Raw genomic sequence first — 22,093 nt, 5'->3', positions numbered from 1 at the left:
CTGTCCCTTCAGGTCAGCAACCTCCAGCATATGCCGTCATGTCGGAGGGAAAACTCACCCAGACCACTGAAGCCTCCAGCCGTTACTACGAGTATAAATGGCCTGGAAATGAGCCAAAGGAGTGAGGTGGCTCTTCTCTCCTACCGCTACAAGCGCCTGCAGCCATTCAATTCTCAGCCCTACGCAGGAATAAGTCACCTGCAGTGTTCCTACCAGCTTCACTTGGTCCGACACTGGCTCCCCCTTGCAGCACTGTAGTCCATCCTGTGTCGATGACAAGGACGTTGAGATAACAGCAAGAAGGAAGGTTGAAGCTCATCAACTATCCACTCTAGAGCACCTTCTGACCTGCGAACGCCACCCACTAGAGGAGTCTCCTGGCTCGATATACTGGCACCAACTGCATTCCCTCTTAGACACCATGATGTAAATCCCTACGTCCCACAGTATATCTGCAAGCTCAGAGAGAGATGTTTAGTGGAACACATCTTGTGTTCCAGGGAACAGCATGTCATAGACTGTGCGACTCTTTAGCTCCATAACCGGTCAAAGGAGCAACATTTGAGCTACTCTGTAACGATATGCATCTGCGTGTTAGAGTAAGTGCATTTTTTGTATAAATGTATTTTTATGCTCGAGAAGGGCGCCTGAGCACTGAAATGCGTTGTATAGATCAGACCTGATGTTTTCTTAGGGACCGCAAAAACCAGACACTATATTGCAAGATTTAATTCTTTAGCAATCCCAGGCTTTCACTGTCATTCCAGACATGATTAAAAACCTGGAAAAAAGACTCAGAAACACTTAACCCCCATCCAGGTGTACACTTCTAGAACTGTTCACCTCACGTCATTCAGTAGACCTTCTCTCACCATCGGGGCCCCCAAGTCTGGACGATTCTATGGCTAGTTTGGCAAATCCTCAAGAGGGCCAGGACCCTGATTGTGCCAGCCTTTCCACCCAGAATTCCAGCCTACTCCTCCAAATGAAAGCCATTTTTAAAAGGCAGAACTGCAGCAGTTAAGGAGTTTGGGGGATCAAATGTAAGACACGGGCCAGTAATCTGATGATATAGTAGATACAATGGAGGAAGAAGGACCCATGTCGCTGATCTTGAATCAGACTCAAATTTTGGCTTGAAGGAATGCTGCCTTCCAGTAGGTGGCGCTGCAAAGGTATTGTTCCATCTCCCTTATTTTAATTATGTGAAGAGATACTGTGACCGCCTTAGATATGGCATTTCCTCGCCCACAAAGTTATGCTTTGAATCCCTTTCACATGATCCATAGACAATTCCTGTTGACTAGTTTGATATCTATCCATCTCAACGTAAAGTGTTTTTATGTACATTACTCTACAAGTCCCTTAGTTCTCTGGAACAGTGCAAACAAGAGACAGCCCAGAGCGACACAACTGGTACACTGCTTTCTGATATGCTGAACATTTTAATTACAATTACATTTTTCCAACAGAAGCTCAGTATGCCAGGTACATTACGTCCAGAGGAATGAAAAGAATGCTACCTTAGCAAAAAATAAAAAATTTAAAGCGGAGGAGGACCTCAATAGTTTTACGAGAAACTTTATAATTTTACATAAATACTTTAAGTGAAAACCAATTGTTATGTGAGAAAACTGCTTCTAAAGTCAAAGGTTTCCAAATACTGAAACATGGCTGTAATCACAGCAAAATAGGGAAAAAAGGGCGTTGGTTTAGTTTCCTACAAGAAGTCAGGCAAACCTAAAATCTTGCCCATGTAAGCCATTGTCCAGACTAGCTTAAGAGGTAGTGTCCATCCCACTTGTAAGGATGCACCATGACTTCACAACGTTATTAACTGCCCCGTGCCTTCATCTGTGCATTGCTGGAGACTTAATGTTGGCTGTGAGAGATCGAGGGCCCGAGTCAAAGCTCCAGGACCTAAGAGGAAGCAAAAAAAAAAAAAGCGTTACATTTCAAAACCCATTTAGGCCTTTTCTTATGGTATACAGCCAAGATGCCGTCCGCAATCGGAAACCATGACATGGTCCATCTCGCAGCTGACACAATCGGCAGTCGGACTCCACTGACATTGCAATGTGGATCTGTCTAGATAAGACCAGCGCTGCATGCAACATTCTAACCAGCAAATTTTCTGGGATTATGGCAGAAGCTTTGGCCAGCACGAGTGGCAGTGCAAATACTACAAAAAGGGCTCAAACAGCTCCCCATTCACAGGAATTCATAAGATTAATATTGATTTAAAAGGGACTTGTTATTTGTATGTCGCCAACGTATTCTGCAGCGCTTTCAGGTAATTTGTTTATTACACCCCCCGCCCCCCCCCCCCCCCCCGGCAAGCTGGGCACTCATTTTAACTAATTGGAAGGCTAAATTAACCTTGAGCCGGCTACATGACCCATGCAGGGATCGAACTCTGAACCTTGAGGTTACGAGTAAGACCTTAGGACTGCATACTGCTGCCGTAACACTCTAGGGCTCCAAATAAACAAGATGGTCATCAATGCAACATAATATATGCAATTGGCAACAAAGTTCGTTTTGCAATATACACTTGTTACCCACTTGCAACTAGCCCAGCTGCCATGTTATGAAAAATCTAGCATAGGCACCATATGCAAGTCCAGTAGAGGTCCCACCTGACATACAAGCTGCCAACCAGAGAGGAGCACAAGAGAGACCAAGTGATGCAACCACACTACGAAGGGGGTGGGGAAGCAAGCAAGCTCTGGGTACAATTATACGGCAAGGAGTAAAGAGACTTTGGATGTGATTATACTGCAATGGAAGGTTCTGGGTGTGTAGGCTAGGTTGTGGTACTGTTTATTATACTACATATTACTCTAAAAGCTAATTTCACAGGGTCAAGTGCGAAATTTAGCCGTGAAACGCGGTTTGATATTGCGCTTGCCAACATGCTATGTCCCAGCGGATGCGAGGAGTTTATTAAAGCCGCAGCACTTCAGGGAAGTAGCGATAATCTGCTGCAGCTTTTAGCCATGGCAGAGGATCTGAAAGTTTCCAATCGGGTGCATCTAACGCACAGTGCAATGCCGTGCTGGCCCCATTGCCAACAATGTAATATAAACTGGAAGATAAAGACACTGGCAGTATTATACTGCCCACTACAGACATTATGTGTAAAACACTTCCTTCTATTTCATATTAGGATCAGCTTAAAAAGGGTTCCGTCATAAAGAAAGTTTTATACTCACCTATTCTTCCTCAGGCAGTCTTACCCCATCTTCTCCTGTCTCATGCAGTCCCAGAAAGGGAAGGGAGAGTGAGAGTGAGTGTCCTAGCCTCCAGCCCGCCGATTCTTCTGCTTACTGTGATGAAGCGTTCATTCACTGGCAGTCTTCTCCCTGCCGGTCAACGACGTAGGTGTCACAGCCTATCAGGGAGTGCCGAGCTATTGCAGAGACTGGGCATGCACGCTCTCTGCAATAGATCACAATTCCTGCCCCGTCAGTGAACGCTATGACACAGTGACGTAGTGTACATTGCCGGGCAGGAAGAATGTGAGGAATACATGCTTCATAAGAAGAGGATCCAGACAGCTTGTGGTGAGGTGACCTGGGGAACTGGAGACGATCCAGTAAGGAGTCTGACTGGGGAGGTATAGGCAAGTATGTCGTTCCTAAATTTTAGTTTAGGAGTCGATGGCTCCTAGGTAATCTTTATTTTACACTGGAGTCACCAAATGACATTAAATGTAAGAGAATTCTCAAGTCTAAAATACTTACATTAGACCAACAGCAATATGAACTCACCTTGTGAATCAAACACGTCTGCCAATTCCTCCAAGCGACTTCCATAAACTTCATTGTCAGGAGAAAAAGAGATGAGCTGTGGGAGAGAGAGTTTTCTACCTTTTGGGAATGGGGTCATTAAATATTCCAAGGATAAGCCTTCCTCTAAAGGACTACACACATTTCCAAAGTCAGTTTGCAAACAAGATTCTGATTTTTGTTTACAAATCCTCCTTAAAGGAGTTTGCTCTTGACCAGTCTCATCTATATAAAAAGTCTTTTTAAGAGCTTCATATCGAGTCCGTATAGAGTTAATATCCACTTTGCGATCTACACTATTACAGCTGTAGTCTGTATTCTGCAGGAGTTGGTCGCCTCTCGATAGACTCTTTGCTTCGGGAGTCTCTAAACTAGTTGTACTGTTAAGACTTACATTACCAGCTCCTTCTGGAAGGGTTTCATGCAGTATACCGAACTGGATCACCTCATGGCTGTCTGAGCTATTGTTATAATCTGCCATTTTTGAAGAATTCCAGGAAAGGGTTGTTTGTGCAGAAACATTTTCTGGTTGAAGAAAAGACTGAAGCGTTGTGTTGTCCATTATTTTACCAGATGACTGGCTTTGAAACATATTGGTCTCGCTCTTTTCTACTAATGGAGAAAAAGTTCTTGCATTCTCACTTTCCCTCAAGGAGTTCACCTTTTCTGGCTGCAGTTCCTTATTCTCACTTGTTGGTGAATGCAATGTGCTCCGACTGAAAGCTTTCTCCTGGAGTGAGGAAGGCTTCGTGCTTGTGGCAACGTGTGTCTCTGGAGAGTCATTCTGCTCAGACAAGAGAGAGGTAGACAAGAAGCACGCCATGCTCAGGTCTATTTGACTGCAGTGTGCAGGTTCCGGTTCTGCAGGGGTCTCCCTACAGGGGCTTTCCAATGGACTAGACGCCCCAGCGATTTCTTCAGTTTGGATGGCTTCTCTCCAAGATGTACGGATATCTGAAACTGAAAATTAAATTTAAAAAAACAGTTGAAGGGCTTAGAATTCTCTCTCTCTCAGGGCTGTCACCCCGAGGGGCAAAGATAGCAAAAAGCTGGAGTTAGGTTAATAGGTTCAACCCCGCTGTAGGGAAGGTATAATTTATCCATGGGGTCCAAATATTGAGAAATTTATCACCTTTATCTTCCGTTATTGAGGTGAGTTTTTCGTTTATGAGATACCAATTCATTCGGCATTTAACTTCGGAAAAATCCAGAGAAGCTTTATGCCAGGAATGGGCGATAGTTTTTTTATTTTGTAGCTAGGAAAATAAATGAAATTAATTTTCTGGAATTTGGGGGTATATATCTTTTTGTTCAGCAGAGCCTCCCATGGATTTTTGCGAAGATTATGGAACGTTACTAAGTAGATTAAAGAGTACGTCCTGATCCAGAGTTGTTTGACCCTGGGGCAGGACCACCATATATGGAGCATGTCTCCAGGGGACGAGCATCCCCGGAAACATTCTTTTGAATAGCCGGGGACCGCATGTGCAATTCGGGTGGGGACTAGGTACCATCGTAGTAGGATTTTATATTAGGTTTCCAGCATTAATATGTTACGGGCCCCACTGTTGGTAGATCTCCAAATCTGAGACCACTCCTCCTCACTCAGGACATCCCCTAGATCCTGCTCCCATCTAGTTACATAAGGTAGTTGTGCGCGGAACTTTGTGTGAACAAGGTTCGAGTATATTTGGGAGAGGAGACCTTTTGCTTGAGGATATTTAAGGCAATAGGATTCGAAGGGTGTGAGGGAGTATGGAGGTTTTGTGTTCCTCAGTAGGGAAGTTGACCAGTTTTTTAATTGTAAGTAGCGAAATATTTCTGAGGATGGTAAGTCTTTGTTCTGTAGGATGGAAATGCTGTCACACCTTCCTTTGAAAGTAAATGGTGTCGTTTGGAAATGCCTCTATTTATCCAGTTTTGAAAAGCTGAAGGGGAGTCTTGGCCTGGTGGGAATAAAGGGTTACGTAAAAGTGGTAGGAGGGGTAGGTGAGGAGAGATCAGATTCCCTGAATTTTTAATGGAGTCCCAAACTTTAAGGGAATGTTTTAGAATGGGATTGGATATACTTGTCCTGCGAGTCGGGGGAATCCACAATAGTGAGTCTACCGTAAGGGGGTGAATTTCCATGGCCTCTATGGAGAGCCAAAGGGGGGGGGGGGCATTTGCAGTGGAGTGCAAGGAGGCTAACTGGGCTACCTGATAATATTTTGTTATATGTGGGGTTCCCAGACCTCCTTGTTGTCTATGCCTATACAAAGTGGAACGTGATACTCTGGGGATTGAGTTATTCCAGATAAAGCGCAGGGTCATCTGTTGAAGTGTTTTCAAGTAATGCCCAGGAACCTGTACTGGAAGAGCTCGAAAGAAATATAGGAGTTTCGGAAGGAACGACATCTTTGAGTTTACCCTTCCAATCCATGATACATGGTATCGGTTCCAGCTTTCTAGTAGTGGACGTAGTTTACGGAGGAGTGGTATATAATTTTGCATATACAACTGATCGTAAGAGTTGGTCAGGCTCACCCCCCAAGTAGCCCAGCGACCCTGTCATCCATTGGAATGGGAAGTTGGATTGCAGTAGAGAGTGTGCGTGAGGGCAAGGTAAGGTTAAAAGCCTTCGATTTTGTTTCGTTAATTTTCAAGCCGGAGATCGACCCGAACCTGGACAGCTCTGCCATGAGATTCGGGATCGTAGTATGGGGGGAGGGGTGGGGGGGTAATGATATTATGGCAAGTATGTCGTCTGCGAACATGCTAATTTTATGGTGAACCCCGGCGATTTCAAGTCCTCTAATATCAGGGTTATTGCGGATTTTTATAGTTAGTGGTTCTAAAGCTAAAATGAAAAGTGAGGAAAGTGGGCAGCCCTGTCTCGTACCCCGCTGGATCGTGAAATCATCAGAGCAAAAGCCTTTATAGCGGACAAAGGCTTTATAATAATTATACAGGATTCGTAGCCAAGATAGGAATTCTGTAGGGAACTTCCAATGTTCTAATACTGAAAACAAGTATGACCAGTTCAGGGTATCAAAGGCTTTACAAACATCCAGGGAGAGTAACATTGTGGGGATGCCCCTAGTTTGGCAAATATGTGTGAGGTGTGTTATCCGACGAATACTATCCAGGGCTTGGCGGCCTGGAATAAAGCCTACTTGATCCTTCCCGATTATGGATGGTGAAGCCGCATTTAATCTTGAGGCTAGGATCTTAGTGAGGAGTTTTATGTCGCTATTGATTAAGGAGATAGGCCGGTAGTTGTTTGTCCAGCGGATCTCTCTCGAGTTTGGGAATCATGGAGATAGCTGCCCAAAGTGATGTTTGACCCACTTGTTTAGAAGTATTGGTGTAGGCTCCACATTGTTTTTAGCCTTTGTAGCATTCCCCCTAGATTTTCCTTTTTAGGGTTTTACCCATGTTAAAAGGTTTTGAAAAGCACAGGAACAAAAATCAAACTTACTCAAGTTTTCTGGGGTTCTAGGAATCTCTTTTGTAGACAGGAAAGGATCTGAAGACAGCATGCCAATTAAATCTTCAAGCTCCATTCCTCGATTCGGCACAGGCTTTGGTGAATCATTAACTATGTAATCAGCAACCTAGTGGAGAGGAAAAAAAAAAAAAAAAAAAAAAACAGGAGAGGAAAGAATAGAATAGATACTGAGTTACAGAACTTGCTACAGCTGGGGGGGGGGGGGGGATTATTTTTACCCAGTGCACGGAAGGCAATGTGTCGTCCCCAAACTGCAGAGATCACTTTGATGTAATAAAACACTCCACGTTACAAAGAGGTAAAGTTGCACGCATGTTTTTTAGAAGAAGTTTGGGACTACGTATAAGCTCTACATCACGTCTGCTCGGTTCTGGAGTTGGTCATAATTAGCAGATTTTCATGTTACCATGCATCTCCAATGTTATGTCATTTTATAATCTGTCAACTTTATAAAGATCTATATAAATATGGAAGCTGTACTCTGCACCATTTGTGATTATGCCTTGATCATATTTTAACACTTTTTTACATCATCGTTATGTCTAAATGGGGCTTATTGTTCAAAATTCGCTCAAAGGCAATCTTGAGCGATAATTGTTGTGTGCATTTACACAGCAAGATGAGCGCTCAAAATTTGCTTCAACAACAGTTTTGAGCGATCACTTTGCATAAGCGCTTTAGCTACTTAAGAGCTTATTTGTGTGTAAATGAAGGCTCCCGCTGTACACAGAAGACAGCAGGAACGCTGTCCTCTGCATACAGCTGCTTTGTTCTCAGAGAGCTCAGCTGGTATACAACTGAACACTCCAAACAGAGTATGCAGAACTGTAGCGTTTTCTTCATACTCCTAATGTGTTCTTGGAGCTCTCTGTTATCCAGCTGAGCACTCCAAGCAGGGTATACAAAACACAGCTGGAGCGCTGTCGTCTACATACTCCTGCTGTGTTCTCCGAACGGGATACTAGCTGAAATAGCCTCATTGGTATCCCACTGAAAACTCAGCGTGCGGTCCTGATGAGGCTCATCACTGTCTTTCAGCTAGCTGAAAGAAAACGATGAGCGAATGGTTAACGAAAACTGTACGATGGCCGTGTGCTTAGACAACGATCATAAGACGGCTTTTGAGTGATAATAGTATCTAAATGGCACTTTAAACGCTGCCTGGATATGGCATCCATCAACATCTCTGGATCCCTTACCACCTATGGTGAGAGCATGTGGCTTCTGTTACCCATTCATCAGTTCAAACTGAACACTTCTCCCAATGAAAGGTGGCTGCGCTTGACTGATTTTTGAGGTTTAAGGCCCATTTACAAGCGACGATTGTAGTTTTGACCAGACTCAAATGACTTTGCTGTCAATTGATGTGTTTACACGTAACGATAATCATTTGAAATACTCACCATTTCCCTCCTTAGCTGCGTTTAGTAGTGTTTATATGCAAAGTGGACATAAGTGGAAAATTGTTTGCTCAGGTGGGCATGTGTATGCAAAGAATCTCGAGGTGGGAGGTTTTTAAATTAGTGCAAAGAAAAAGCCATTGTCTGCCACGAGTCATTGTGCTTAGCTGGGCAAACAATCACCTCTCCGCTTAAATTGTTTGAGAGACTGAGCGACTGCCATCTAGACATAACTATTAATGCAGGCTAAAACTCAGCGACCAACAAGCGAATGACTAGTGGACGATGGCTTCACATTTACAGACCGGCAAGCGAATGACTAGTGGACGATGGCTTCACATTTACAGACCGGCAAGCGAATGACTAGTGGACGATGGCTTCACATTTACACGTAACCGCTTGTTTAAACAAATTTTGAGCGATAATCATTGCGTGTAAATGGGCCTTTAGGGAGTTCCAGAAGTGACAGAACATTACCATACAGCAGCCTGAATAAGAATGAGATAACTTTGCAAGTTTAAGAAAACAAGAAGGCTACAAACCTGTTGTGCAAGCTGTAGGAGTGCAGCACTTCTGGCATCTGGCTGACTTGGTATTGGGGTACAATGCAGTGAGCTGCTGGTAGGAGGAGTACTCCAGCTAGTGTCAGATCTTCTTTTCTGCATAGCAGATCTTTGTAGAAAATTCTCTTTTCCATTAGAGGTAGGTGTTCGAAATTCCTGTCAAAGTGCAATTAGTACACACTTGTTACATATACATCATGGTGACTGTAAACTCAAGTGCAACAAGTACACTGACTTGTATGTCATAACTACAGTAAAGATTTTATACATATGCAGGACTATTGAAAACCAGAACATTTTGATTGGGCTGGGGGGTGCACAGGAGAAAAGTCAGTACTAAATCAAGACTCCCGTGAGGGATCGAAGAACTTTCCTTGCTGCTTTACCCGTCATGAAACGCAGTTTTAGGCTGTCAGTCATTCCCCTGTCAAGTAATTCTGCTTCTCCTTCATATGATCATGGAGTTAAAGGGGATCTGCCCCTTCGAACATACCGCCTGGACTAACATGTTATAATGCACGAGGAGCTGAACAGATAGATATAGTTTATTGGAGAAAGAAGTGAATAAAATCTCTTATTCTATGCTGTACAGTCCAAGCGGTGGCCCCATCAGTGATAGACAGCTGTATATACATATAGATAGCTGTCAATTACTGACAGCTCCGCCCACTGGACTATTCCGCTCAGAATGTGCAGACATATGAATGAATAAAATACAAGGTATACTAAATATTTCCCCATAAAACTGTATATCAATCTGCCCAGCTCCTCCTGCTCTGTAACAGGACCCTGCAGTTTGGGCAGTATGCTTGAGCTGAAAGATTCCCCTTAAATTATATTTTGTCTGCAGTTACCACTAGGGGGAGCTGCCGGCATGCATGTTTATTGCACTCAGTGTCAGATGTATTAATATGTATGCAGTACAGCTCACAGTACAAAACAAATAAGAAACACTTAAAAACTACCTCCACAGCGCCATCTATTGGATGGTAGCATTCCTGCAAATCAAAGTGACTTCATAACAAGTCTTATCAATGATTGGGAATAGGAAACCAAGCCAGAAAACCATGCACACACTGTTTCAGGGCGATTACCCCTCATCAGTGTGCCGCAGCCTTCTAACTTGGTCTGTGAGGGGCCTGTGACATGGGTCAGAAGCGGGGTCGTGTCAAACATCTGAAAGAATTAAATCGGCTTTGTATACAATTGCATTTGATTTTAACTAGTCACTCACCTTTTCATTTAGGGACAGTCTACGCATACTAAGGTTCATTTTCTTAAACGGTAGAAGTTTCCTTAAAGACAGTGAAAGAGTTATGCAAACATTCCTCTATGTTCATAGCAAACCTAAAGCAAAAAAGTAGCCCATTTAAAAGGCTAGTGGGATCTGGATGCAACTGCACAGATTGCATTCATGCAGGCTAATTACAGGCTCTCTAGGAGACCAGTTACGTTAGGGTACGTTTAGACCTGCTGATTTCTTGTGTGAAAATTGCTTAAAGAAAACTAAGATATTTGGTTTGTGGCAGACTCCTCGGCACATAGAAGGTGGCTCGCTGATCAAATGAGACCAAAATGGGACCTTCTTGGCCATCATGGGAAATGCTATGTGTGGAGCAAATCCGACACGTCTCATAACTCCAAGAACACCATTCCCGCAGTCAATCATGCTGGTGGTAGCATCATGCTATGGGGATGCTTTCATAGGCAGGGATGGGAAAAGTAGCCAGGGTTGAAGGAGAGATAGATGGCAGTAGATGTAGGACAACCCTTGAGGGAAGCTCGTTTGTCTGCCAGATTTGGGACTAGGAAGATTCACCTTCCAGCAGGGGGGGGAAATAAATTAAAAAAAAAAAAAAAAGGGAGCTTGAATATACTGCTAAACACTACTCTGGAGGGGTCTAAGGGTAAAGATGGCAATGACCTAAAATAGTCTAATCAAAGCCCAGACCTCAAGCCAATTGAGACTATGTGAGAATACTGTTGTACATCAACACAACCCATCAAACTTGGGAGTTGGAGTAGTTTTGCCAGGAAGAACAGGCCTAAATCCCAGTGTCTAGATGTGCCAAGCTAATAGATACATACCCAAGTGACTTGCATCTGGAATTGCAAGAAAAGAGACTGCACAAGGTATTGACTTTTAGGGAGTGAATACTTACACACATTAAAAGTTTTGTCTTTATCGCTTATACTGCAGTAAAACAAAATATTTTGGACCTATAAAGTGGCTGCCATGGTGTGCAAGTCAAGAAGTAGAACCCTCTCAAATAAAAATAAATAAAATCAGTTTTTAATTCCAGGTCATAATGGAAGACAGAAAAACACAAAGGGGGTGAGAAAACCCTTGCATAGCACTGTACTGCCTCGGTGCTCATGATGGGGAAGGAGTTTCAACAGTAAAAGAACTAGTGTAATTAAAACATGCTTTGGAAACTACAGCCTTCACTGCTGTGAGCTTCAAAAGGCATTCTAAAAAAGAGTAATTAGGGAATACTTACCTTCCAGTGGGTGTGGACAGAGTACTATCCATGAAGCTCAATGAATCACTGAACGCCTTGTGCTTAACGCCAGAATCACTGATTGGTAACTCTAATGAACAGAATACAAAAACCAAATATAATACAAGAGTAGATGAAGGGAAAAGCTCAATTTGCGATTGTGTGCCTGCAGTGTTACAAGCTCTACAAAAAACCAGACTTCCTATCCAAAATAAAAAGGACCAATATAAGAAATAGTGCGCCATCTACTGGCAGTAACTTCAACACATTTATAAAGCCGAATGTCAGACATAAGTGCAGATTAGACCGAATAAAACTTGGCCTGACCAGCATACGTAATGGCTCGGCGCATTTTATAGCCCTTACCATGTAATTATCAAATTTGGTGCCATTTTATTGCACACTTTTAGCCCCTGGGGTAAATTATCTAGCAGTCAGAAAAGGCCATTTAATTGTGGTGCATTTGTGTGGTTTTTGATGCAACTAAGCATTTTTTTGGTGCATATTGTTATTTTGGCGTTTGCATTGCTCTTGTTTTTATAAACCCCTAACATTTTTTCTAAAACTTAGTTTTAGTAGGATAACATTCTTTATATTGCTGTGAGTCCAGACGCTCAATCACCTCCGCACATAATCTGTGGTACATTTTGAGTTAAGTCTTACAAATTCCCATTTTGGCGCATCTATGTGAATTTTGGCACAGCTAACATGAAGTGTGGCGCATCTCAGTTTCTTATAGCGACGCTATAGAGAGCTTTCACTGAGTTCCCCGTGGCCGGATTATCGCTGCGGGGAACATAATAAAAACCCGCCCGTGGACAGGCAGCCTGTTAACCACCACATGTAAATAAAGACTTCTTACCTGGGAGAGATACTTGGTATTGACTAAAAACACTGTTTCTTAAATCTTCATCAGTTGCAGGTTCAAAGGATAAAGGAGCCAGAGGTGGCTGAAGTTCAAGAACCTGGGAAAGAATGAACATAAACCAAAGCTGTGGATTTATCTACATGCTTATGCTGGGCTTCAGTCTCAGCAGAGTAATGCTCTCAAATTAATAGCTATATAAAAACAGGGATAAAAGTGCTTAAAAAACAAACTTACTGAATTTAATCCCTTAAAGATGCTGAATGGTGACTGGCCCAAAATCCTCTTCCATTTTCTCTCCCAGTCTCTCTCTTTGTCAGCAATCGAATTGTTAATACATACAATGTCCTCCCTTTGTATTTTTTGCCTGCAACATTTAAGTATTAGTAAACTTACTACATAATATTCCATTTTATAGCCAACTGACCAACCAAGCACAAACGTGTCTGCCCCGTATCTGTCCGTTACGATTTCTCTCATTTCGTCCCGGTCATCAAAAGGCAACTTTTCCTTTTAGGGAGATTTTGTGGCAAACAGAGCGAGGATGAACTTTGTTTGTGTATCAGATCTCCCAATGTTCAGCTTATCTTTTACGTCAATGATAAAGCTCAAGAGGCAGATGACAGATCTCAAAAGCCGAATGGTGGCCACATGTGAATTGTCTAAGGCCTCATGTCCACGGGGAAAATCAGGCCCGCCACGAATTCTTCATGGAGAATCCGTGGCGGGTCCCTCCTGCCCCGCAGACATGAGGCCTAAAAATCAGAGTAAACTCACCTGCTCCGGCCGATGTGGATCTTCCTTCGCGGCCTGATCTTTCTTCGGCCCGGCGGATGTGCTTGGCACACCGGTGGAGTGCTGCGCGCATGCGCCGGACCGAAGAAAGAAGATCCAGACGCGAAGAAGGGAAGAACTGCATCGTCCGGAGCAGGGGAGTTTAATTCTGGTAAGGGTCTCCCACGGATCCGGACGGCTTTCATAGAAGCCTGGGGGAGACCCGCACGAAAATGGAGCATGTCCATTTTTTTTCCCGAACGCGGATCAGCGCTTGAGGGGAAAAATGACATCCGCAGGTATTTAAGTACCTGCGGTGTCCAACGCATCCCTATAGGGCGCGGATCCGCGTGCAGATTTTAAGCCCGTGGACATGAGGCCTCAGGCCCAATGCACAGGGCCGTATTTGCACTGCGGGATCTGGAGCGGCCGTTCGCCCCAGAATCTCACAGCAAACACCACCCATTGGGCATGCTATGCAAAGTGCTTTGCCATGCTAATGAGCGGAAATCAACTGCTCGCGGGGGTAAAACAATCACAGCATTTCCTATTCTAGTGCGAGCCTCGCACAGACGGCTTCCATTGCAGTCAATGGAAGCAGTCCGTCCCACTGCGAAATTGCAGCGGATTTGTATCATTCTCTGCACTGCGCATGTGCGGCGGCACGCCAGCGTGCATATTCGCAGCACAGAGAAGACAACTGACAGGTATGCAAGGGTCACGGTCTGATTCCGCTGCAAAATCTCAGTCGAAATCCAACCCGGCCGTGTGCATTTGGGCTAATGTAGATAGATGACTACCTCCCAAGAACTACCCTGTCAGGGAGAAGAACATGCAGTTGCATATCAAGTCCTGCAGAAGGAACCTAGCTGTGCCTTTGTCCTCGCCCTACATTTAGAGGGCATGCATGTGTAAGGGGGTATCGGGTGAGACAAAAAAAAAACAAAAAAAACCTTGGCAGAACCAGCAGCTACTGCCAACTTCCTACTAAATAACTCACCTCATGCACTTTATCCTTTCAAGCATTTCAGTTTCAAACTTCACTTTTGATGAGAGATACTGGACATCTACTTGGAATTCTGTGCGGTTTTTGTATACATTTTCCTGTTCAACTATTTTTAAGGCTTCATTGAGCAGCTGAATAACTGTGATAAGATTCAGTTTTCCAGCTTCATACACATTTTCCAACTGCAACTGAAGAAAGAAACCATTTAGATAAAGCTAGTAAAATAATGGTATGACCTGCGGTTTGAAGGCAACATACAAAGTACAAGTATGTCACAGTATGTTTTATAGCCAACTGACCAACCAAGCACAAACGTGTCTGCCCCGTATCTGTCCGTTACGATTTCTCTCATTTCGTCCCGGTCATCAAAAGGCAACTTTCTTTTAGGGAGATTTTGTGGCAAACAGAGCGAGGATGAACTTTGTTTGTGTATCAGATCTCCCAATGTTCAGCTTATCTTTTATGTCAATGATAAAGCTCAAGAGGCAGATGACAGATCTCAAAAGCCGAATGGTGGCCACATGTGAACCTGGCAATTGTCTAAGGCCCAATGCACACAGGGATATTTGCACTGCGGGATCCGGGGGAGGCCGTTTGCCTCAGAATCCCACAGCAAACATCACCCATAGGGCATGCTATGCTAAACGCTTTTCCATGCCATTATTTTCTCACATCATGACTACAGGGGCAGCCATCTTACCCGAGCTACAGTTAACTGCATTTAGATGTGCTTTACAGCAAAACTCGTGGACCATACAAAGGACAGAAGGGGACCCATTGATATCTATGGGAGACTGTTCTAGGCATGCTCTGTGAACTGTACAGAGGTCATTGGGCAGAAAGGGGGAAGTAGATCACCTGCAAGCACCACTTAAGCAGCTCATCTTAATTGCCCTTACCGTTTAAAGTCCTTCAGGAGCTTGAACGACAGTTGTCCTGTGTAAATGCATACAGTGACTAAAAGTTGTTCAATTTGTGCATGCAGAAAACTGAATCACTAGCCGTTCAGGGTAAACAGTAGCTCACTTCTGAACAACTGTCTGCTTACAGTGAATGGAGGCGGGCGCACCCATCACCCCACCATCACCCCACCTCCATGCCGGCAGAGTGTTCAGCGATACTTCCTCCTGTGCAACATCACAGGAGTAAGCATCACCGAGACGTGCCGTTGGCCATCGTTTGCCCGACAGTTCATCCAGTCTAAATGGGCCATTAGTGTAAATGACAGATCCTGTGCTGTCTATATATAAAAGTGTCACCTTTTATTGCAATCCTGCCTGTGATAATGAGATGACTTAAAAAGTTCTCTTTACAAGACCGGTTTCAGAAGTGTATTTTACATCCGTAAAATGGATCCATATTACGGTAGCGATGTGTTTCAGATGATATTACATCAATAGTCGCCTCCACATTATTCCCTACTCAGCAAATATTGATCTGTATACAGGATATAAAGAGGATTTTTACTCTATTTTTTCCTTAAATATCCCATAAGCATTTCATACCTTGTACATTTCGCTCTCAATTCTAGTCACTAGTATGTTGGGAATGTTTAAGGTAACATTAGATGCATCCAGACAGAACTGATCTACATCTCCAATGACAACAGAATCGACAACCTCCATTTCTTTATTCATAGCGTTGAAGGTTTGAATAATTTTACTCCACATAGTCCGAACCTTTAAAGAAAAAGAAAAAAAAAAATATGCACGGGAGTATTAAATACATTAATAGAGGAAAATCTTTAAAAATATTCAAAAAAAGTCTACAACTGCTTACCTCCTCTACACTGGTATTTCTCCCAGACGCATCAGATTGAACACTTTGCATTTCTCTGAAATAGATGAAATGTAGCCAGCTTAAGAGTAATATTTTCTTCCAAACCAGAAGATACCCAGCAGAATATGCTATTAGGGTACGTTCACACGTAGTGGAAATGCTGCTACAACATCTGCAGCACTTCCACAAAAGAAACCGTGCAAGTATACAGTGGTGCTCCGTATAATGTAACTGGCTTTGTTCACATCATATTTGGACTCTTTGGGTTTCTGGTTTGTTTTTACATCTATGGGAATATTACAGTATATTTCAGATGAAGGACAATCATTATGTGAGCATCTGACCCACAGACACCTTCCATAGTGATATCAGCAATTAAACTCACAGCTTTAAGATGCCAACATAAACCTCCCACAAGGTCAGTCAGCATACCTGGACTGGGTCTGCAAAGCGGCAAATTCAGAGCGCAAGTTCCGTATCTGTTTTACAAGCAACCTTGGGGAGAAGGGAAAATACAAGTCAGTTTCTCCATGTGATCTGATCTGTTCACTGTAGTAAAACTCACTACAAGAAGTCCCATTGCATGCTAAAGAGTTTTTATTTTAAACACGTTTAATGCATTCACAAGTACCGCCACCCCAAATTGGCATTTAATGAAACATTCGATTTATTGCCACATGCAGTTCAAACCAGCACTGTTCTTTGAGACTACAGTCAGCCAAGTTTCATTTTCTGCAGTTTAACCCCTTCACGACCAATGACGTACCGGCACGTCATGGAGCGTCGGAGTATGTATGAAGAGAGGTTGCGTGGCAACCTCTCTTCATACAGTGCGAGCGTCAGCTGTTTATAACAGCTGACACCCGCGGGCAATAACCGCGAGCAGCTATTAACCATTTAAATGCCGCTGTCAATTCTGACAGCGGCATTTAAATCCCACGAACGATGTTCGGGGGTCCCGCATGGCCGCCCCGCGGTGAGATCGGGGGAGTTGTGCAGGAGTCATGGCAGCCGGGGGGGCCTAATGAAAGGCCCCAGGGCTGCCTTAACAGACTGCCTATCAAGCCATCCCCATAGGGTGGCTGGATAAACTGCCTAATGCTATAGCATTACGTCATACTGCAGGAGCGATCAAAGCATCGCATGTTAAAATCATGCAATAAAAAGCAATCAAAGAGTCGTATGTATTCCAAATCGGTACTTTCAGAAACTACAGAACATCCCGCAAAAAACGAGCCCTTGCTAAACTATGTCGACGGAAAAATAAAAAAGTTAGTGTGCACAAAATGACCGTAGAAAATTATTGAAAAAAATTAAATATCTTTGCAAAAAAAAAGGAGTAGTATAGTAAAAAACACACTATACAAGTTTAGTATTGTAGTAATCGTACAGACCCAAAGAATAAAGTTACGTCGTTTTTGTTGCCATTTGTGCGCCGTATAAACAAAACGCACTAAAAGATGGCGAAATGTCGTTTCTTTTTCATTTTACTCCACTTAGAATTAAGAATTATTACGGTTTTTAGTACATTATATGGTACTTTAAATAGCACCATTGAAAAATACAAGTCGTCCCGCAAAAAACAAGCCCTCATACAGCGACGTCGATGGATAAATAAAGGAGTTACAAATTATTTAAAGGACGACGGGGGGGGGGGGGGGGGGGGTAGCGAAAATGAAAAAAGGCGGCGTCATTAACGGGTTAAGAGTCTCACTGCTGCAGCACATCTTTCCACATCAAGACTCACCTCCAATCCTACTGTTAAGGGACTCTACTACCAAGATTTGTTGTATTAATTAAAACCAAATAGTGAAACATTTTTCTAATTGGTTTTTGTTCTTTTGTGTAGAATGTTGTGTTTTATTGTCCATACATGACTACGGGGGCTGACATCTTTCCTGAGCTACATTCAACAGCATTAAGAGCTTTTTACAGCAGCTTCATGGGCTAGTCACACAATAGACAGGAGGGGACCCATTGACTTCGTTTGGGAGACTGTGCCATGACTGGGCATGAAATGTCTCAGAGGTAATTTTTTTTAGGGAAGGGGAGAGTAGATAGTCACAACTGTTCCAGCCTGAATAAAACTAGTCCTTAGTTCGTTTGCTTGTTAGGTTTAACTAGCAGTTCAGTCATTCAAACAACTTGAGGGTAGGGGTCATTGTTTGCCCAGCTGAACTAAATGACTGAGGCCACAGTAGACAATGGCCTTTTCTTTGCACCAATTAAAAACCTCCAGCCTAGAGATTCTTCGCATACACACATGCCCATCTGAGCAAACATAGTGTTTACATATAAACACTACCAAATGACCCAGCTAACAGGAGAATTCCTGAGGATTGCAAAACAATTAGCTTTACGCGTAAACCACTCATCACTTGAAAGCAAAAAAGGTTGCTGAGTGGAGATGAGCGAGTATACTCGCTAAGGCACATTACTCGAGCGAGTAGTGCCCTAGCTGAATATCTGCCCGCTCGTCTCAAGAGTCGAGGGCCGGCGGCAAGATTTCTTTCCCCCTGCTCCCCGCCGCAACTCACCTGCCACCGGCCCCCGAATCTTTAGGCTGGGTTCACATGGGGCAGATTCCTGTCGGAAATCTCGCGGTTTGGCCGCAGCAAAAACGGCGAGATTCCCGCCGGGAGAACCACCGCGGTTTAAGCCGCGGCGGCTTTGAAGCTGCCCGGCCGCTCGCTTTTCCGTTACGGTCGGGGCTCCCATAGACGAGAGCACGGCCGTGACGAAAATAAACAAAAAAGAAAAGTAAATAGACATGCTGCATCTCCTGAAACTGCGGCTGCCGCAGCTTCAGCCGGACTTACCGCAGCGGATTGGCCGTCCCTTGTGGACGAGATTTCTGAGAAATCTCGTCCACATGGCTGGCTAATCCCGAGATTAGCGGCCGCGGGCGGATTTGCCGCGGCAAAGCCGCCCTGTGTGAACCCAGCCTTAGAGACGAGCGGGGAGATACTTGGCTTAGGCACTACTCACTCGAGTAATGTGCCTTAGCGAGTATACTCGCTCATCTCTATTGTTAAGTCGTTCATTCAAACGACAATCGCATGTAAATGAGCCATTAGTAAAGAAGCCCATCAGAAAGCAAGAGAAAAATAAAAATAAATTAAACCAAAAACATGCCAATACTAACTGCGCTTTCTTCTGATACTCTGTGATCACAAAGTCCTCCCTCTGCAATGTTTGCAGGTATCTATGGCGAGCAATCTTATTCCGAGCCAGAGCCTTCAGGGGGTCCTGGATTCTACACTGCAGAGCATCGGGAATAAAAGAGTTTTCAGCTGCAGAAGAGAGAAGAAAAAAAAGTCAGTTTTAAACCTTAGAAACTAGTAAAATATATAAAATTGCCAAAATGAAACAGCCAGCAGCAGATAACCTGAACTCACCGTCAACATCTCTCTTGATATGCTGTAACATAACATATTTTGCAAAGTGATACAGGAGTTGGACAAACTTAGGGCCACCGGGGGACAGGAATATTGATGCTACAACTTGAGGAAAACCGTTACCAACTTCATCCTAGGGAAAGGAAGCACAGCTCATTATGCCAAGTTTATGGCGTAAAAAAAATTTTAAAAAAAAGTTTCAAGTTCAGCAAACAAGAAGGATTGGGTCAAATCAATAAAATGTTGCATCGCAGCCTCTTTCAGATTCACCAATGTAAGAACAAGCCAGGACTATATGAATCCCTTTCTTTAGAGGCATTGAGCGGTGGCTCTCCCAATGTAGCAGGGAGTTCATCGCTGTAGGTTTCCTATAGATCGTAGTATGTAATCCTTCCCTGTTTGACTTGGAGATGGTAACATCCAAGAAGGGCAAGGTATTCGGATGGGTGTCACTGGTGGCTTTCAAATCCAACAGATTTAGGCTGCTGACAAAACTGACGCACGACTCTTGGTACCATTCCATATCACAAAAAAAAAAAAAAGGGTCAATAAAGCCCACCTGATTCGTGTCTCAGTGGGGTGGGTCACCCAAGACCACAATCTCCTCTCACCAGCTCAGGAGTAAAATGGCATTGCATGGGGCACAGGCTTCGCAGTACCCCTGAGCTGGTGGAAGCGCTTGCAATTAAACAGGAACGCATTCCTATTCGAGTGAATCGCAAGAAACTTATTGCGAACGGATTCTGTGCTTCATAGTGACAACCATGCAGCAGATGCTTGAGGAATACCCCCGTACATCTGAGACGGATTCTTATTATACTGAGGTCTTGTAATGAGTAGTAAGCCATTCATCCATGAATGGCTGTGATTGGACGGCGTGGTCATGTGGGCCGGCAGCGAGACTAGAAGCAGGCAACGACAATAGAGGAGAAATTCTGCTTTGAAGAATCAGCGAAACTGGAAACCCGCGAAAGGCGGCGGTGAGGCAAGTAGAGATATGGCTGTATATGAAGATACTTACTGAGATCTTCTTCAGCCAGTCACAGGTCGCTTTCCTGAACTCGGCATCTTTCTTTTTGTCCAGTGGAGGCCAGCAATATCTATGGATGATAAAACAAAGACTTTGGGTAAAGTTTTCATAAATATAGAAATATTTTAAAAAAAAAAAAAAGTTAACAAAAAGTTTCCAGATGTCCCATAAAACAGTCACCAGTAGCGGGCGATTACCCTTGGCGACACTGTCAACTCACAAATCCACATTTGCTCTACCAGTGAGCATCTACTAGAGAATGTAGCGACGGGCACAGAGCTGGAAGGCCCAGAAACTGCAATAAAATTGACGTTGCAGATTTGAATTCCGCGCCGCAAGTCAATTTCCGCACGGGTTTTGTGCAGATTTTTCCTGCAGCTTGTGGATGAGATTTCCTCTTTGCCGTTACTGTAAACGCGGCGGATTTTCTGTGCGGAGAGTTCATACAGAAATACCACCCTGCGTGGACCCAGGCTGAGGGCTCCCGCCCATAGCCAGAGAATTGCTGCAGAATCCATGGTACCATCTGCACCGCGGACCCACAGCAAACAGCGCCTATAGCACGCTCCCAGTTGGCAGCCATCTATGGGCACTCGGCCGCGGCGCCCCACTTGCCACAGCCGCCGGCCATCTATGGGCACTCGGCCGCTGCGCCCCACTTGCCACAGCCTCCCAGTTGGCGGCCATCTATGGGCACTCGGCCGCTGCGCCCCACTTGCCACAGCCTCCCAGTTGGCGGCCATCTATGGGCACTCGGCCGCTGCACCCCACTTGCCACAGTCTCCCAGTTGGCGGCCATCTATGGGCACTCGGCAACGGCACCCCACTTGCCACAGTCTCCCAGTTGGCGGCCATCTACGGACACTCGCCCGCTGCACCCCACTTGCCACAGTCTCCCAGTTGGTGGCCATCTATGGGCACTCGCCCGCTGCGCCCCTCTTGCCACAGTCTCCCAGTTGGTGGCCATCTATGGGCACTCGCCCGCTGCGCCCCTCTTGCCACAGTCTCCCAGTTGGTGACCATCTATGGGCACTCGCCCGCTGCGCCCCTCACCTGAACACCTCCTTGCAGCGCGCGCCGTCCAGCTCAGTAAACAGGAAGTGGAAGACGATGCAGAAGGCGTCCTTGTTGGGCTTATCGAACATGTTCCTAGAAGGGAGAAGAAGCAGAAGATGAAGCACGAGCACCGCATGGCGGCCGCTGCCTCACTGAGGGGCACTCACACTCCGAACGTCACGTGGGCCAGCGTCCTGCCGGCGGTGCTCGCCCCGGCCTCAAAGCCCAGCGCCTGCAGGGTCAGCCACAGGTGCTCCCTCTGCCAGGCCGGCTGGGAGCGCGGAGCGGCCTGCATGGTAGAACCCCCTCCGTGCGCGGCTAGCAGGCAGCTCTACTCCCGGCCTCACGCTTGCGGCTCTCTGGCTTCTCCAGCACGAAAAGTCTCTCAGCGAAATCAGAAGGAGGCCGCCATTTTCCCAGCCAAACCGCCAAAACAGTCT

General features: G+C 44.7%; 1 protein-coding gene and 2 non-coding genes across 3 annotated transcripts; all 3 read right to left on the bottom strand.

Moving 5' to 3' along the window:
• Positions 1-1,203: 1,203 nt before the first annotated feature.
• Positions 1,204-22,075, bottom strand: HAUS6 (HAUS augmin like complex subunit 6). The gene is made up of 17 exons (XM_066604347.1): positions 21,821-22,075; positions 21,651-21,746; positions 20,589-20,667; positions 19,568-19,700; positions 19,315-19,462; positions 16,602-16,664; positions 16,170-16,224; positions 15,896-16,069; positions 14,385-14,578; positions 12,848-12,977; positions 12,608-12,710; positions 11,746-11,836; positions 10,479-10,539; positions 9,224-9,400; positions 7,252-7,387; positions 3,774-4,751; positions 1,204-1,920 (listed from the first exon to the last, which is right to left on the bottom strand). The coding sequence occupies exons 1-17, from the start codon at positions 21,946-21,948 to the stop codon at positions 1,823-1,825; spliced, it is 2,844 nt and encodes a 947-aa protein (XP_066460444.1). The 5' UTR covers positions 21,949-22,075; the 3' UTR covers positions 1,204-1,822.
• LOC136630981 (small Cajal body-specific RNA 8) lies at positions 13,051-13,184 on the bottom strand. The gene has a single exon (XR_010792983.1). It is a non-coding gene; the product is annotated as a small Cajal body-specific RNA 8 (non-coding RNA).
• On the bottom strand, positions 14,703-14,834 carry LOC136630980 (small Cajal body-specific RNA 8). Its single transcript, XR_010792982.1, has one exon. It is a non-coding gene; the product is annotated as a small Cajal body-specific RNA 8 (non-coding RNA).
• Positions 22,076-22,093: the final 18 nt, after the last annotated feature.

This window comes from Eleutherodactylus coqui, chromosome 5 (genome assembly GCF_035609145.1).
Source record: "Eleutherodactylus coqui strain aEleCoq1 chromosome 5, aEleCoq1.hap1, whole genome shotgun sequence".
Taxonomy (NCBI): Eukaryota; Metazoa; Chordata; class Amphibia; order Anura; family Eleutherodactylidae; genus Eleutherodactylus; species Eleutherodactylus coqui.
The sequence above is the reverse complement of the archived record's forward strand: the minus strand, read 5'-3'. Positions and strand labels throughout refer to the sequence as shown.

Coding starts and splice junctions, on each gene's coding strand:
- HAUS6 (XM_066604347.1), bottom strand. CDS start 21,948: ATGCAGGCCGCTCCGCGCTCCCAGCCGGCCTGGCAGAGGGAGCACCTG. Junction 16,225..16,601: donor GCTTTGCAGACCCAGTCCAG/GTATGCTGACTG, acceptor CATCTATTTCAG/AGAAATGCAAAGTGTTCAAT. Junction 1,921..3,773: donor AGACGTGTTTGATTCACAAG/GTGAGTTCATAT, acceptor GCTTCCTCTTAG/GTCCTGGAGCTTTGACTCGG.